Genomic DNA, 16,551 nt, shown 5'->3' with positions numbered 1-16,551 from the left:
AAGATTAGAACTGACACGTGGCCAGAGAAGGACTTACTGGTTGTCACAAGGCAGTCAACCAGGCCGCAGTCTGACAGCACTGACACACTGCATAAATAAAACAAAACCCTACAGCATTTGGTGCAATAGTTAAGGTATTGCTTGGGGTGTTGGCATCCCATATGACAGTGTCCACGCACAATCCCAACCGCTCTAGTTTTAATCTAGTTTTCTGCTCACGTGCACCGCAGAAAGCAGCAGGTGACGGTTCGAGTACTTGGGTCTCTGTCACCCATGTGGGAGACCTGGATTAACTTCTGGGCTTCTGGCTCCAGCTGGGCCCTCCCTTGGCTGGAACAGGCGCTTGGAGATTGAACTAGAAAATGGAATATTTCTCTCTCTCTGAAACTCTGCATTTCAAATAAAAATTTAAAGATAAGCAGAAAGGAGGCTTCAATGCCTATTGACATGTATGAGAGCTAAATGGGGGGAAAAAAGTAAAAAGGGAAGTAAGCTGCTATAAAAGCAAACTAACTTTAACCTTTGAAAGTGTTACCAGCAATCTCAAGGTCATGTCTGACAGATACACCATGCATTGTACAATACATGTGCCAAAATGCATATTTCTGAGTCATTTCCTAACCTTTGCAACCTTTTCCTAGGCATCAGGAGCAATCAAATATTTTTCAACTTTTTGCAGCTCAGTCCCTCGGCAGGTTCCAGAAGTTCTTCCAAAGTGTGCAGCCCCAATTCTGTCTGGTCTGCTCTAGGTTTGCTGCCCCTTATCTGTACCATCCCACTTCACATCTTGACTCAGGTTGACTGATTCACACTGGCCTCACCACGATGACACAATGGCCAACCACAGGCCCTTCCAGTGGCTGCTCCCATCAGCCCCTCTGGGCCTCTCTCCCCTCTCCCTGCCTGTTCTAGTCTCCTGCTTTCACAGGATTCCCACCAGAGAGGAAGATCTGTTCATAGGGCTACTTCGTTTCCTCGCTTCCTTCCCCCAAACACTTTGTGAGCTTTCCTATTGGGAACCTACACCTTGCACCTAAAGTCACCTACAAGATCAAAGTCAGATAGCTGCTTTTCACACAAAAGCAGAAAATCTGAACAAACTAGGGCATCATTCCACTTCCTAAGATCAAACTCTTCGGCTTCCATTATTCCTTTCACTGTGCGAAAACAGCAACAACAAACCTGGGAAATCTTTGGGTTCTCTCTTGTTAGGTAATATTTCCTTTGGGAGTAAAATGAGAAGGAAATGTTCTCCTTGGGATTTGAGGATATCATATTTCAGTCCCTGTCTCCATTCTTTATGCATTTTTGTATTATTTTTTGTAGCTTCAAATAAGGGTTAAAAAAAACCCATACCTGCTACCATAGGCTTGCCCATCTTGTGGTTTCTGTAGTTAATGGGACTCACACAGGCTTGTCCACCACGCATCCTTTACCTCCTTGTCCAGCAGATGAGCCTCACTGTGGCCTGCACATTTCATCGTCTAAGAGGCTACCATGTTCACTTGTGTTGGAAACAGTCGGCAAGTGATAACAGGTCGGCCTGTGTCTGACATACTTTAAGTGTACTATTGCTTCTAACTGCATGTGAATCCAGAATTACCCCCCAATTTTTACAAAAAAGTCGTTAAAGAAAGAATTACAAGTACTTTTTTAAAAAGTGTAAATCTCTGCATATTTGAGAGTCTCTTCATTTCTGTTTCTCAAAAGGAAACCTGTCTTGGTTAGGTGTATCCAGAATAATTTTTCCCCAGACTATCAGGAAGACATCATTTCACTATTGCCAAGGGAGGGTTAAGATGTCTTCCAGCTTGAACAATTTTTGATTTTATGGTTTTGGTTTTTTGGTTTTATTTATTTGTATATCAACGTTAACCTTGCTTTAAGCTTATATTGCTAAAGTATCAAAATAATATTAGTGAAAGCAAAACTCATAATTTAAAACATTGGAGCAAATCAATTCGGTCACGGAATTTGTGTATTTATAAAACACCTTTATAAAGAGAGTAAATTAATCCGTATCTTCTATTGTTAGTAATATTAGAGGCATGGAATATATGGGTCCCTACACACTTTTCATGCTTTGGTTAAAGTCTAAAAACAAGCTCCAATTCCCTATTGACAAAAAGGCAGAGCTTGCATTTAAGATGGTTTCACTCACATGCGGCATTTGCTTTTCTATGTGGCCTGAGGCACTTTTTTCCATTCATTGATAAACGGGAAAGTAAACAAAATCAAAAGAAAAATAAATTGCTTAAACAAAATGCAAGAAAATTAATACCAAGGCAAAATATAGCTGAAGGGTAACTATGATGCTAAATTAAGTTTTATACAAAAGAAACCATATCATAACCCATAAAAACATGCCCAGAGCTGATGGCAATCTTATCTATAAATGGAAAATCCTGCTATAGTCAGGAAGATCCTTGTCTGCACAGGAAAACATTTCCGTATTCTTAACTCTGATTTCATTAAATTCTGAGAACCTATTAATATTTATGGCAACAGTCATTTGTATGAAAAGAGAAAATTGGTTCTACACTATTTAAAAATTAATAACTTTGCTGCTCAACAAAAAATGGTAATATAAGTAAAATAAGTCCCTTAGGTCATTAATCATCAAGATCATCTGGTACATGACTTGAACTACTTGAAGGATTAGTTTTGACTCATACACTCTGTCTCAGTGACACTTCCCAGAGTTATAAATAAATACCACAGAATACAATAATTTATCAAATTAAGTGAATGATATGGAAGTCCAGATTTTTCAGAGATGTCAGGGAAGAAATAATCATAGTAAATTAAAAATGAATACAAAAGCAGTTCTTAATTTTTCTCCCAAAATCAATATATAAATTTGCAACTTGAAAGAGCTCTCATCACAATCAGGTGACTTGTACTGAGGCCAGGGCTCAGGAACACTGAGGTGTAAGAAGTAAGCCTTGTCTGGCTTCGAGACATTTACAGTCTAGCTGGGAACACAACACAAAGTGCTTTAGAGAACTCACGGAAAACATAAACGAAAGACAAGTCTAAGTTGGTGTGGCAAAACACCTGAAATCTATGTGTATGAAGGATCTTAAGAAAAATTCATGAAAAAAGGGCACACGATGAAAAATCATGTATTGACATAAATTTTTTTTGCACTAAAATCAGCATATTTTGATTTGATTATTCTAGACTTTTTGGAGTACTGCGATTTACCTAAAGTAGACAAGAGTCAGTATTCAGTAAAACAAATGGTGGAAGTATAAATACTCTTTCATGACATAAATGACAGTACCAGTACCTTAAGGTACTGGTTTGGGCCAGCTGACCATCCAATGATCACGTACCCTGGGTCAGGGTAGACAGGAAGGGATGCAGGCCTGGGGGAAGATGATGGGATTCTGGAGGAGTGCAGATTTCATGTAGGATACACGTTTCAGCTTGTTTATCATGCGGGAACCTTAAGAGATGCTGCAAACTCCCCAGCTCCCTGTAGTCTGTCCTTCCAGGGAGGATGGGGCACAGAACCTGTCAGACTTCAGGGAGGCCCAAGTATCAAGAGCCGCCATTCCAGAATGCCTTACTCAGGCAGCTCTGCTCAGAGCTCCCCTGTTGACTCCACGTGGGGTCAAAGTAGATCAGGGATGGACACCACATTCCCCCTATAGCTCAATATTTACATGCTCCCAACCCACAAAAGCCTATTTGAAGGTCACTTGAAAGAAGATCTGCATCTGTGTTGGAGTCAAGGTCACCTGCACTGAATGAGTGAAAGGCAGTTTGCCTCAGGCTAACTCCTCATTGAATTTTGTGCCTGGCACAACAACAAACTCCAAAAGAACAAAAGATAAAAAGGCCAGTCTCCAGGCTCTCAACTCCTGATGCGGAATCTGGCCTCCTCTCAGCTCTGGGCACAAACCTGCTTGGCAGTGGCTCTGCATAGAAGTACCCAGTCTAATACAGCCGCAGCTGACCTTTGATAGGAAAGAGCACACACACACACACACACACACACACACACACACACACACACACACACACACACACACACAGACAAACCTGCCTTGCAGTGGCTCTGCATAGAAGTATTCAGTCTAACACAGCTGGCCTTTGATAGGAAAGAGCACACACACACACACACACACACACACACACACACACACACACACATACACACACACACACACACACACACACACACACACTGACAAACCTGCCTTGCAGTGGCTCTGCATAGAAGTATTCAGTCTAACACAGCTGGCCTTTGATAGGAAAGAGGCAAGAAACACACACACACACACACACACACACACTCTCTCTCTCTCTCTAAATCTAAATCTAAATCTAAAATCGGAGAGGTTTGTGTTAAACCTTGGGGAATTCAGAGTTACTTTTCACTCACATCCTGTAAGGGCAGAAAAACACAGGAAAAAGGTTTCTATTAAAATATGTGTGTGTGTTTTCTTTTTTTTTTTTTGAAGAAAAACATGAAGCACCCCTATCCACCCAGATATCTGAATAGCTTTGCTAGGAATATTTTTCTTTGCTTGGTTCCTCTGTTCCTCCCCTGATTCATTTCTTTAAAATTTCAAAAATTAAAAAAAATGTTTTTAACGGATATGTGAAATTTCTACACATTTATGGAGCATCATGTGATGCATATATTCATGTATACCCTGCATTATGTCCAACTCACGGCAAACATTTATGATTGCTAAAATACTTAAAATATTCTAACTTTTAAAAAATCATGTGCTATTGTTACCTATCAATAGAACACTATAATTTATTTCTCCTAGCAAGCTATAATTTAGCATTCACCAACCCTTCTCCCACCTCTTATAAGATCCTTTACAAAAATCTTTAGAGAGAGATTTCAGTTGCTGAGAGCACATACTTTGTAACTAAACTGATGTTGACCTGGTCACCATCTTGCTACATGATTCTAGACAACCTGCTTAACCTTTTTAATAATCCAGTTCTTCAGCAATGAAAACGCCCACATGAGCAGCACTGATTCCGGCACTGCTGGCAACACTGCTAGGGACATGCAGGCAGAAGGAGGGCGTCCCACCTCTGTCCATGAAGGAAATGGTGCCAAGGTTATGCTCTCAACCGTCCTCTGCGTTATACAGAGTACCGCTAGAAGCACAGAACTAGGAGCTTCCTGCTTTGGTGCATCTGAGGTCTTCCTCACCTTCACTTGAGTTCAAGGCTGTAGACAAGTGGCCCTTATCCCCTGATTGATGTGGATTATCTGGCCAGAAGGCCACAGGCTGCAAGGTCTATCCCATGTTGCCCAGTGCCTATCTGTCCGTGAGTCCCAGCTGCCCCTCCAAAAAGCCCTAGCCAGGCCTGGGTCCACTCTGCACCACCATGCGGTCCACTCACCTCTGCTGGCCAACTGAGACAGGTGGCTCAGAGCGTTCCTAGACATTTATCTGGGCCAGGAAATAATATTTGTAAGAATTTTTTTTTTAAAAATTTTGAAAGAACTGTTTGTTTCTATGAAAATCAAGAGAGCAGAGGAGAGTTGAGTCAGCACTGGCAGAGGCAGTGGCTTCATCTGCGGAGCCACAACGCCAGCCCTTAGAACTTAATGATCAAAGACCCTCACCCTTCCAAAGTGATCAAAATTGCACTGTTGGCTTCTTCCTGTGTTCTAAGTCTCGCTTGAGGTCCAGCTGGAGGCCTTTCACGCAGTGCACGCATCACAGCTCCACACCCACGCTGCATCGCCAGGGCCTCCTGAATGAAGCCCACTGAGTGCATGTTCTCTCAGCTTGTTCCCCCTCCCCGCCCCATTGTAATCTTCCAACACTCAGGTACACTTTTTCTCATAATCACTGCATAAACCTATTCTTCCTTGCCTTCTAGGTTACGGTCTTCCCCATTGTAAAAAGGGAAAAAAAAAATCTTCCTGTTGCATTTTATTAAAGAAAGCAGACTTAGCTTCTTATGAAAATAAACAGAGACGTGAGTCACGGGATTCCAGACCCTGTGACCACAGGATGGGAGCGATGGGATTGTGCACGTCCAGTGTGGACAGGCCTCCTCTCTACGCTTTCAGCAAGTGGCAGCCAAGAGAAAAACAATAATAAACCAGATGGCGGCAGCTTACCCGGCAGTCTCTCTGCAGTGTTTTCATGAGTGCGTTGTATGTTTCTGTGTCGAAATACAGGCCTTCGTGCATGTCCTGCAGGAAATCCAAGTCCTTAAAGGTAGGGTTGGATTTCTCTCTCTCTTTCCGGGATGCTCTGCGCTTGTAAGTCGAGCCTTTCAAGTCGTAGGTGAAGTGCATTCTCATGGCACGGGGCAGCACGTTGTTCATGACCACGATCCGGATGTTGATGCCCCCGGACTGCATGCAGTACAGTCCATAAAATTTTGGCAACAGCGTCCTTGGGTTCTGATTTAAATTCTAGGAGAGACAAAGCAAACGGAAAAGTCAGCTACAGTCTGCTACTTTTTACAAAGTCATGCCACCCTCCCAATCGCGCGTGTTTTTATGCTAGCCCAAGGATGATCAGTGATGTTCCCTCTGGCTTTCCAAAGTAAAACAAATAAATCCTAAAAAGAAACAAAAACCAGCAAAAATTGTGCAGGTGTTAGGAATGACTACTCTCTATCATAGCTAAAGTAAAGAACTCACTCTTAGTACTGTCCCACATTAAAAGCAGGCAAGAAACAAAGACCACTTCCTCCAGGGAACGTACACTGTGAAAAGCATCCTTGGTTCCTCTATTTCTTATAATACAAAACTTTTTATTTTCAAGACAGTCACATTTACCTTCTCATTTTTTGTGCTTTTTATTTTTGGATAAATTTGCATAGAACAATTGGGCCATAAGAAGTTTTGATACATGATACACTGTAGAATATTCAGATTAGATTAAGCAGCTGTCTCCTCAAATATTTATTACTTTTTGGGGTGAAAATACTAAAAAAAAAAAGGTCTTTATTGAGTTTTTTTTTAATGCACAGTGTGTGATGATTATCTGTAGTCACGCTACTATGTAATGGGATAACAGAACTTAGTTCCTTTGTCTAATTGTAACTAAGAGCTCTCTGAGAAATCTTTCCCATGCCCCCCTTCTATCCTCTGATTCCTTTTTGGCATCTTAGGAAAGCTTTTAGGGATCTGTGGAACAGCACGTTAAATCGCCACCTGCAATCCCGATTTCCCATGCGCGCCCTGGTTATAGCCCTACCCTACTTCTTATCTAGCTGCCTTTTGATGCACCTGGGAGAGCAGCAAAAATGGTCTAAGGCTTAGGTCCCTACCTCCCCCGTGGGAGATCTGGTTGGAGTTTCAAGCTTCTGGGTTTGGGCTGACCCACGCCTGGCCATGCAGGTATGTGGAGAATTAACAGTGGATGGAATATTTGTCTCTCTCTCCCTCTCCTCTGTAACTCTGCATTTCAATTAAATAAAGAAAGAATATTCTAAAAAACAAATCAAACAAATTCGTAGTTTAAAAAGTAAAGCTTTTGATACTCCATGGCTATAAATGTCCATTGTTTTCAACGTTTTTAATAGCTTTGTCAGTACCCTGCATCATACCATCTACAGAGCTGATGTGAAAAGATCAGACACAGGACATTTAATCTTTTCTCCAAACTGAGAGCTATTGACTGATTAGTGTGACGTTCCTATTAAATCTCCTTACATCAATTTAACAAGCTATCTAATACAGTTGCCTATTTCTGACACTTGAATAAAATCCATTGATTCATTTGCATATGATTTATTAATATTATGTATTCATTTATAATGTACAGATTTTTGGTGTATGTTATTGCAGGCTTATCATTTTTTCCCTTGCCCACTCTTTTTCCACTACTTGTTCACTTTAATAGTGTTGTTTTACTTAGTAAGCTTTGTTATGTTCTGGAAAAATACTAATGAAACTTTCAGCTGGAATCAGGGTGCATTTGTAATTTGGGGGTAACTGAATCAGGATAATACTGAGTTCAAAAACACAGCAAATATTTTCATTTTTTCAGATCTTTATATCTTTCAACAGCATTTTGTAGTTTTATTCTTATCAGTCTTTTGTTTTACAAAATCATCTATTTTAGAAATTTTCTTCCTACTAGGAATTTTTTTCTGAGTTGATCACTACTCATATAGTACATTTAACTACCCTAACTTGTTTTCCTGATCAGAATTACAATATGCTTTCATGTATCTCTTTGTTTTCTTAACAAGGTTCATTACAAATTACTGCCACCAGGTACAGTCTTTCTCCCATTTATATTCTCCAACTCCCACCTCCCATAAGGGCACTGGTTTGAGAAATGACTGCTGGGGAGTGAGCCTGAAGATGGGTGATCTTCCTCTGCTTCTCCTTCTCTCTGTAAATCTGCCTTTCCAATAAAAAAAAAAATGCTTTCAAAAAAAAAAAATCACAGGAATACTTAGGGGAAACGGTTGCTCTTTTGAAAATTTGAACTAAATGCCTAACAAATCTTGCTAGGCCAAGATATTGTTCCTTTGTCTTAGCATTATACAAGAGATGGCTTTCATGTAATCATATCAAACCCATGAAATCCCGAATTCTACAGCAGCCATTAGGAAGAACTCACACAACATAAAGGATAAAGATAAAGATAAGGGATGGTGTGTAGTACAAGGTTACAAATGTTCCTACCAGGCACATCTCTGCAGATAGTTAGCTGTGTAACTGGTGGCAAATAAGTCAAGTTATCTTTGCCTTGATCAGTTCATCTGCAAAATGGTGATGACAACCTTAATATCTAGCGTTGATGACTAAATAAGTTAATGCATGCCAAGCACTGAAGACTTAATACATGGCAAGCAACGGATTATTGATAATCATTAATATTACTACTACATAAACCTGCAAAGAGTTTTGCAAGGACTTTTTTTAGAAAAACGATTTATTTGTTTTTATTGGAAAGGCAGATCAGATTTACAGAGAGAAGAAGAGATAGAGAGAAAGTTTCCATCAGCTGGTTCACTCCGAAAATGACCGCTGACTGCGATGGCTGGAGCTGAGCTGATCCGAAGACATGAGGCAGGCAGCAGGAGGAAGGAGGCGGGAGCCAGGAGCTTCTTCCAGGTCTCCCTTGTGGGTACAAGGTTTCCAGGCTTTGGACCATTCACTACTGCTTTCCCAGGCCACAAGCAGGGAGTTGGAAGGGAAGTGGAGCACTTGGGACATAAACTGGCACCCAAATGGGATTCTGGAACTTGCAAAGTGAGGATTTAGATATAGAGTCATTGCGCCGGGCCTAGAGGCCTCCCTTTCTTTATCCTGTATCCTGTGTCTATCCTTTGGGCCAACAACTGTATCAGGTAGTTACTGTTTCTTAGCTTTGAAAGCCTTCGGAAACTAAGACCCCAGGAACTGTGTCATTTACTCCTGAACCCCCAAAGCATAACGAGATTTGAACCCAGGACTGTGACTCCACATGAGTATTCTATCACTTGGTGCCTATTCATTTCTTAAAATCTGTTTGATGAATGCCATGGTATAAACTCATCACAGAATGAAATTCACCAGAGGGACGAGTCATTTGGAAAAAAGATTTTGGGAAGAACTAAGTCAGCCTAAAGCACAAGCTTTGCTTGTGGGCACACACTTACCATGTAATATCCTGGCAGGAGCTTCTGGAGAAACTCAGCTTCTTTGTGCTGAACTGTTTTGATGATAAATTCATCATCGCTGGTCACGAAGAACAAGGAGCCACTGGCCCCAGGGTTGGACAGTTCTAACAGAGGCTCACTACAGATGGAATACTAGGAGGGTAAACACAAACAGAGAACAATACACTTAGTATACAGAATGGTTCTTAGGACAATCTCAGCACGATGCGGCTTCATGGGCCAGGTTGAAATTCTCTACGAGCTTTCAAAGGTGGTCTTGAGTACCCTAAGAGAGTTGTTCACGGGATTTCTAAAGATATGCTGGAGCCATCACCTTTAATGCATTCAGCACTGGGAACTAGGACGCTTTGAAACAAGCAAACATATTCGTGTCTCACGATTCCTCACGGTGTGCAGAGACATGAAGAGCCAGGCATAAAATATGCCCCTAGTGAATGTAAAAACACGTTCCAAAAGAGCCTGGGTACAAAACCAACCAGCTTTAACAAAATGTTATTAAAATCTGTAGGTCAAGGTGAAACCAGTTGTGGGTCAATGTGAGTTTGAACTGAATGGCATAAATCAGGCAACTAAAATAGGATTTCACACAGATTCTAGTCAGCAAAACTCACAAGGATTTTTAGCACTAATTATTTCTGTTAGAATAATTAACTGAAGTAGAAACTGATAGTACACTTACTTAAATATCAATTACTATAGCAGTTTCTGAACTATGTGTTAAAAGTAGCAAGTCAGGGAACGTCACAGTAACCTAAAGTCCTCGCCTTGCACATGCTGGGACACCATATGAGTGTCGGTTCTGGTTCTAATCCCCGCTGCTCCACTTCCCATCCAGCTCCCTGCTGTGTCCTGGGAAAGCAGTTGAGGATGGCCCAAAGCCTTGGGACCCTGCATTCACATGGGAGACCCAGAAAGGCACTCCTGGCTCCTGACTTCGGACCGGCGCTGCAGCTCCAGCCATTGCGGTTACTTGGGGAGTGAATCAGCGAACATAATATGGAAAGGCGGATATACAGAGAGGAGAGACAGAGAGGAAGATCTTCCATCCGATGATTCACTCCCCAAGTGACTGCAACAGTTGATGCTATGCCAATCCGAAGCCAGGCGCCTCTTCCGGGTCGCGCGGGTGCAAGGTCCCAAAGCTCGGGGCTGTCCTCTGCTGCTTTCCCAGGCCACAAGCAGGGAGCTGGATGGGAAGTGGGGCTGCCGGGATTAAAACCGGCGCCCATATAGGATCCCGGGCGTGCAAGGCGAGGACCTTAACCACTTGCGCCACCGCGCCGGGCCCAAAATTACACCTTTTTTAAAAAAAGGTAGCAAAGTCAAATTGCATCTCTTGAATATAAATTTATAATCATTATAAAATGTGGAACTTTTACTATGCCCCTAAAGCTTAACAGAATAAGCGAAAAAAGCCACTGTCACTATTGCTTTGAGACAAATGTTTACATCATACACTCCTTGAGGAGAAAGTGAGGCTGCAGGTTCTTACCAAGTAATCATCAGGCTTGATACCGAAAAGTTCTCTGAAGTAGCGGAAGGCCAGTGGAGCGTATGTCTTGAATCGGAAGTCTGGGAAGTGATGTGCAGGGGTCAGATTGCTTCCCTCACTGCCGGTAAAATATTCAGGAGAGACACATACAGAGAGGACATTAGAAAAGACACGTAGGACTCCATATTCCAGCTCTACTGGTTCTGTTGGGTCAACGTCATCTCTGCAGAAAGCAATCCATGTCACAAAGAGCAATGGCCATGAGCTAAAATCAGATACAACAAATGGTTATGGCCACCCCATACAGCGATTCCCTGCCAACCAGTGTGCTCGTTGCCACCCACCCGCCCACTTTTATGTCTTCTTTATGGGAAAATGGTCCCATCCTCACATTGAAACCACTTTGAGAAAAGTGTGGCTAAGCTGCCATCTGTGACACCTCCCTGTCTGGGCCCCAGGTCCAGCCCAGCTCCCTGCTACTGCTTCTGGGAGAGCAGGGGAGTAAGGCCCCTGTCACCCACACAGAGACTCAGATGTTGTCCCAGCTTCAGCCTGGCCCATCTCCACCCTTGTGGCTATTTGGTTGAATTGGTGCAGAACAGATCATTCTTTGTTTTTCCTGTTTTCTCTGTAACTAACTCTGCCTTTCAAATAAATAAAACCTTAAAAACAAACAACCCACCCGTCCCAGCCAGGGGTTGATGTTTAGAGTAATTCAGAGAACTTTTTTCTTTGACCATAAAGTTTGGATATCAGGTAAATATTTTTAGCCAGAAGGAAGCAAAGTATTTCTTAGATACAGAAAGTTCACACAAGAAATGGACAGGCCCTCAATCTGAACTCTCCATGTTTTCCAAAGAAATATTAAATATTTTAGGATTTCAAAACTTGGCTTTCATGTCCAAATAAAATATTATATTTCTTTTCTAGTTTCAGTTTTGAATTTTTTTTTTTTCACAATACTTGTGACACAGCGATATAAGGATTCACACAGTGGATATTCAGACGCTCAAAATGCTGCTTAAGGAACGCAACGTTGTCCCTACCTGTCTACATCTTTCACTCCTCACATCCTTAGGGACATCAACCTCCCTGATTTAAATGTTTATCCATCTCCCTCTTGGGCTCTATACAATAGTACACATTTACGTGTCTCAGACAAGCCACCTAACCTCTGCATGTGTAAATTTTTTAGAGTGAATAATTAGAACAATATGATAGAATTTTATGTTATGTCTTCAAATCTTTTTTGTAGTACAGTCTAAGCGAGACATTGAAGGAAAACTGAGACTAAATTTAACTACAAGGACCAGGGGACTGAGGGAGCGACTGGGAAAGGTTCACCGCTATAGTTGTGGGCCAGAAGCAACAAGACCACGTTACATTTCTGAATGTGTGGTAAAAACCTTAACTTCTACCCTATCACTACCCTCGTGTTGCCAGCTCAACTAATTCAGAAGGAACAAGTACTTTACAAAATGTTCACCAGTCCCCAAATCTATCTCATTTTACATCATCCCACCTCTCCTGTTAACAGACAATAAAAGAGCAATGCAACCAACTTATGCTGCTTCTCTTCCCTATATTTTCATAATAAAAATGTTCTTCACTCTACGTATATTAGACAGTTTCCACCTGCTACCTAGCCTTGCTGCTGGTATCTTACAGAATCCTGTCGCAGGAGTTGGTTCATTTCTGGTTAACATCAATAATTGTGCATCCCCTCCTTGTTTTTTCAATCTTCTCGCTTCAAGAGTTTTGGTCTGCTAAGTGCTGGTGCAAGTACATCATGGTCTGCTTCCCATGGGTGTCATACAAGGAAAACTGTGAATACAAATGCTGTGAACACATGATCTACATTTAGAATCTACCACAATTTAATAAATCTCTTATTTTGACCTAATAAGGGCATAAAGCTTTTATTGATAGGAAGTCAGCTTCTTTCTACTTCCAAGAATATTTGACATGTAACTGAAGAGTTTTGACAGGAAGAGCATCATGTTCATCATGATGCCAGACCACATCACAAAAATGTATGAGGGAACTATAAAAACTTCACAGAAAATAAAATTGAAAGGTAAGTTTATTCTAGTGTAAAAAAACTTTAAAATCCACACATGGTCATTTGTTCCAGGAACTTTCTGAAAACTCTTTGCATGGATTTCAACCCCAAACAAGCTTATCTTTAAATTCCATTTTCCCACAAACCTCCTAACATTCTATCATCCCCCTAAAATCTGCTAAGTATATGTCATATAAATTAGGGATTGGCAAAGTTCTTCCATAAAGAGCCTGAGAGTACATTTTTAATCTTTGTCAGCCATGTGGGTACTTTATTACAAAGTCTGTGGAAAATGGGGAGAAGTGAGGACGTGGTCTTTCCTTCAGCTTTGGAATCCAGCACACCAAACAGCCGAATGGGATCGTCATATCACCTTTCCAACATGAAACAAGTGCTGGGGTTTGTCCATCTATAAAGTGAAATAACCTGGCGAGCAAACTTAGAAGACCTAAAGATAACTTTAAAATAACTAAAAATGATTGTGAGCAACTTGAAAATATATACAAATAACACAATGCACTTGGTTGCTATGGGAGACAGATCCCCCAGCTTCAGACAGTAGCAAATTGAGACATCTCGAGGTACTTCGGGCAACTAGCTCATTTAATGACCCAGATGGAACTGAATTTCAGATCTGCAGAGATCTCAGAATGTTTCAGTTGTTGTCACCTTGGCCCAGCCTGCACATCTCCCTGGATCTTCACCTCCAGATGTGCTTAGAGATACCAGGGGAGAGACCACTATTGGACAGATTTATGGAGGTGTACCCTACATACAATAAAGAGTATCTCGACATTTTGTGTGTATATACAACTGTGAAACCATCACCACAATCAAGATAATTTGCATAGTGCTGTGGGGCTTTTGACTGCCACGGTAACTAGGCAACATGACTGGCAGATCCTGGGAATGACAGATCTCCTGAAACAAACTGTCCTTGCCCAGGAAGAGCTGTTTTATCCTCAGCAGCACACTAAGAAACACAGGGCCCCGTTTCTTTGCTAAACCTGCAAAAAGGGAGTCTAGATGAAGACAGTAAGGCAAGAAAAAGGTAGTCTCTTTCTGTTTCAAGTAAATATGCCCAGAGCATGTGTTACTTACAGAAGATATGTATTATAAAAGCTGCAAAGGCAAGTGGTTAGCACAGCAGCTAAGACACCACTGGGATGGATCCCATATTGGAGTGCCTGAATTTGATCCCCTAGTTCTGCCTTTGACCCCAGCTTCCTGTTGATGCACTCCCTGGGACACGCACATGCTGAGTTTCCGTGGAAACCTGCACTGAGGTATCTGCGGAGAGAACCAGTAGATGGAAAATCTCTGTCTCTGTGTCTTTCAGAGAAAAACAGACAGAATCAAGAATAAAACATTTAGTGTTATACAGACATTTAAAAATTATCAAAGTAAATGCCTACAATGAGGTATTTGCAGTATAGCAGTGGATGTCCCTAATAAGGCAAAGTTAGCTCATTGATGCTGTGCTAGCGTTAGGTCTGCTGCGCCTACTATGGGCTAAAGGTGAAGGCCAGAGACAAAAAAATCCAGGTGTTCAGAATTTTGATTTCCTACTTCTAAATGAAAACATCATAATTTGCTCCTAATCATAAATACGTAGCAGGCTTTTAGTAAATCACCCAGGAACAAGCAGGGTGCACAGTTTGTCTGTATACTCATCAGATCCAACCAACTGTGGACAGAGAACATTTGGGAAAAAATGTGCTTGGAGTAAACAAGTGCAACTGTTCTTGTTACTGCCTAAACAATGTAACAAGTATTTGCGCACAATTCACATTTTATTAGCTATTAGGAATAATCTGTGATGATTTTAAATATACAGGAGGATATTCACTGGTTATATGTAAATGCCACGTCATTTTATATAAGTCGTTTGAGCATCCATGGATTTGGGTACCCCTAGCAGGTCTTGCACATCTCGCACGGATTTGGTGATCAGATGGCTACACTCAGACAGTGTCTCTAAGCACCTGATGAGGACCTTCCTAAGTTCTTATTATAATTCACTTAACTACCACAAATTGTTACTAATATATTATTTATGCTTAAGATTAATTTACATTTTATTGTTAAGACTATTTATTTGGAAGGCAGAGTTAAAGGAGGGAGGGGGATGTTGATATTTCATCTATGGTTCACTCTCAGATGGCTACAACAACTGACACCGGGCCAGGTTGAAGTCAGCAGCCTGGAACTCCTCCCAGGTCTCCTACATGAATTCAGAGGTCCACGCACTCATGCCACTTTCTGTGGCTTTCCTAAGCACATTTCCATGGAGCTGGAACACAAGTGGTACAGCCAGGACTGAAACTGGCACCCATATGGGATGCTGGCATTGCGCGACACACTGTAACACATTACAATACAGCACAGTCTCTAAGATATTAATTTAACAGTTTGATATTCTATTAGTTCTGAATTATGTAATAATGCCAACAAAACTTGGTGCTTACTATAAAGATTGTAGTTCCAAAATGGGGATTAAGGTATTAGACCAATAGTTCTCAAACTGTTTAGAATTCCCGGTTGTACTGGTGTGGAACCCAGGAATCTGCACATATAGTCAGTTCTTGGGGAGCCGTGCTTGGGCCATACTTTTCCAAACTGCCCAGCTATGTGCTCTACGGAGGGGTGCTGAATGGCTCCTGTGAGCAGAGGAGGAGATGGGCAAGGCTGAGACAGCACCTCCTCTTCCTGACACACACGTCGTCCGCAGCAACTACCATCCGCCCCTGAACTCACTGTCAGCTGAGTGGACAGCTCATATTCACTGCTGTGCAATCATTAGCCTCCACAAAAGTTTTTCACTTCTTCTGGTCTTGTCATTAATAATAATAAAAAAAAAAAGGTGACATGTCTGAGCAGAGGTCCTAAAAGATCCTGAGAGCCAGAAAACTTGGAAACCAGATTTATGGGAAATATTACTTTAGTGTCTAGCACTGAGCCAAATCAGGCCAAGCTGTCACTTGCTATACTGGCATCCCATAGCAGACTGCTTGTTCAAGTCTTGGTTGCTCTGCTTCTAATCCAGCTCTCTGCTAATGTGTCTAAGAACATAGTGGCAGATGGCCTAAGTACTTGGGCACCTGCTAGTCCTGTGGAAAACCCATATGGAGTTCCAAGTTCCTGGTCTCCACCTACCAGTTTGGAGAGCAAATTAGCAGGTGGAAGATTTCCTTTCTCTCTCTACTTCCTTCTCCATCATTCTGCCTTTCAAACACATGAATCTTTTTTAAAAATGAATCATAATCCTAAAAAAAAAAAAAACAGTACCCAAAGGTAAACTCACACCCTGAGGAATTTCAAGAGAAGCAAATTTTTCAGAGTGACAAACAGACCTGCTAAAAGCAAACAAGGG

General features: G+C 41.5%; 1 protein-coding gene across 5 annotated transcripts in view; it reads right to left on the bottom strand.

Annotated features, from left to right (window-relative positions):
- PIP5K1B (phosphatidylinositol-4-phosphate 5-kinase type 1 beta) overlaps nt 1–16,551 on the bottom strand; it is a 127,045-nt gene that overhangs the window by 75,465 nt on the left and 35,029 nt on the right. For all 5 annotated transcript variants that reach the window (XM_040979183.1, XM_040979184.1, XM_040979185.1 and 2 more), the window contains exons 6-8: nt 11,117–11,234; nt 9,604–9,756; nt 6,113–6,412 (exon numbers count right to left, since the gene is read on the bottom strand). In XM_040979183.1, the coding sequence (XP_040835117.1) occupies nt 6,113–6,412; nt 9,604–9,756; nt 11,117–11,234 (571 nt within the window). The remainder of the gene's footprint in view (nt 1–6,112; nt 6,413–9,603; nt 9,757–11,116; nt 11,235–16,551) is intronic.

Source organism: Ochotona curzoniae, unplaced genomic scaffold, assembly GCF_017591425.1.
Source record: "Ochotona curzoniae isolate NIBS_2020 unplaced genomic scaffold, NIBS_Ocur_1.0 contig_3050, whole genome shotgun sequence".
Taxonomy (NCBI): Eukaryota; Metazoa; Chordata; class Mammalia; order Lagomorpha; family Ochotonidae; genus Ochotona; species Ochotona curzoniae.
Note: the sequence above shows the minus strand (reverse complement) of the source record. Positions and strands in the feature narration are given on the sequence as shown.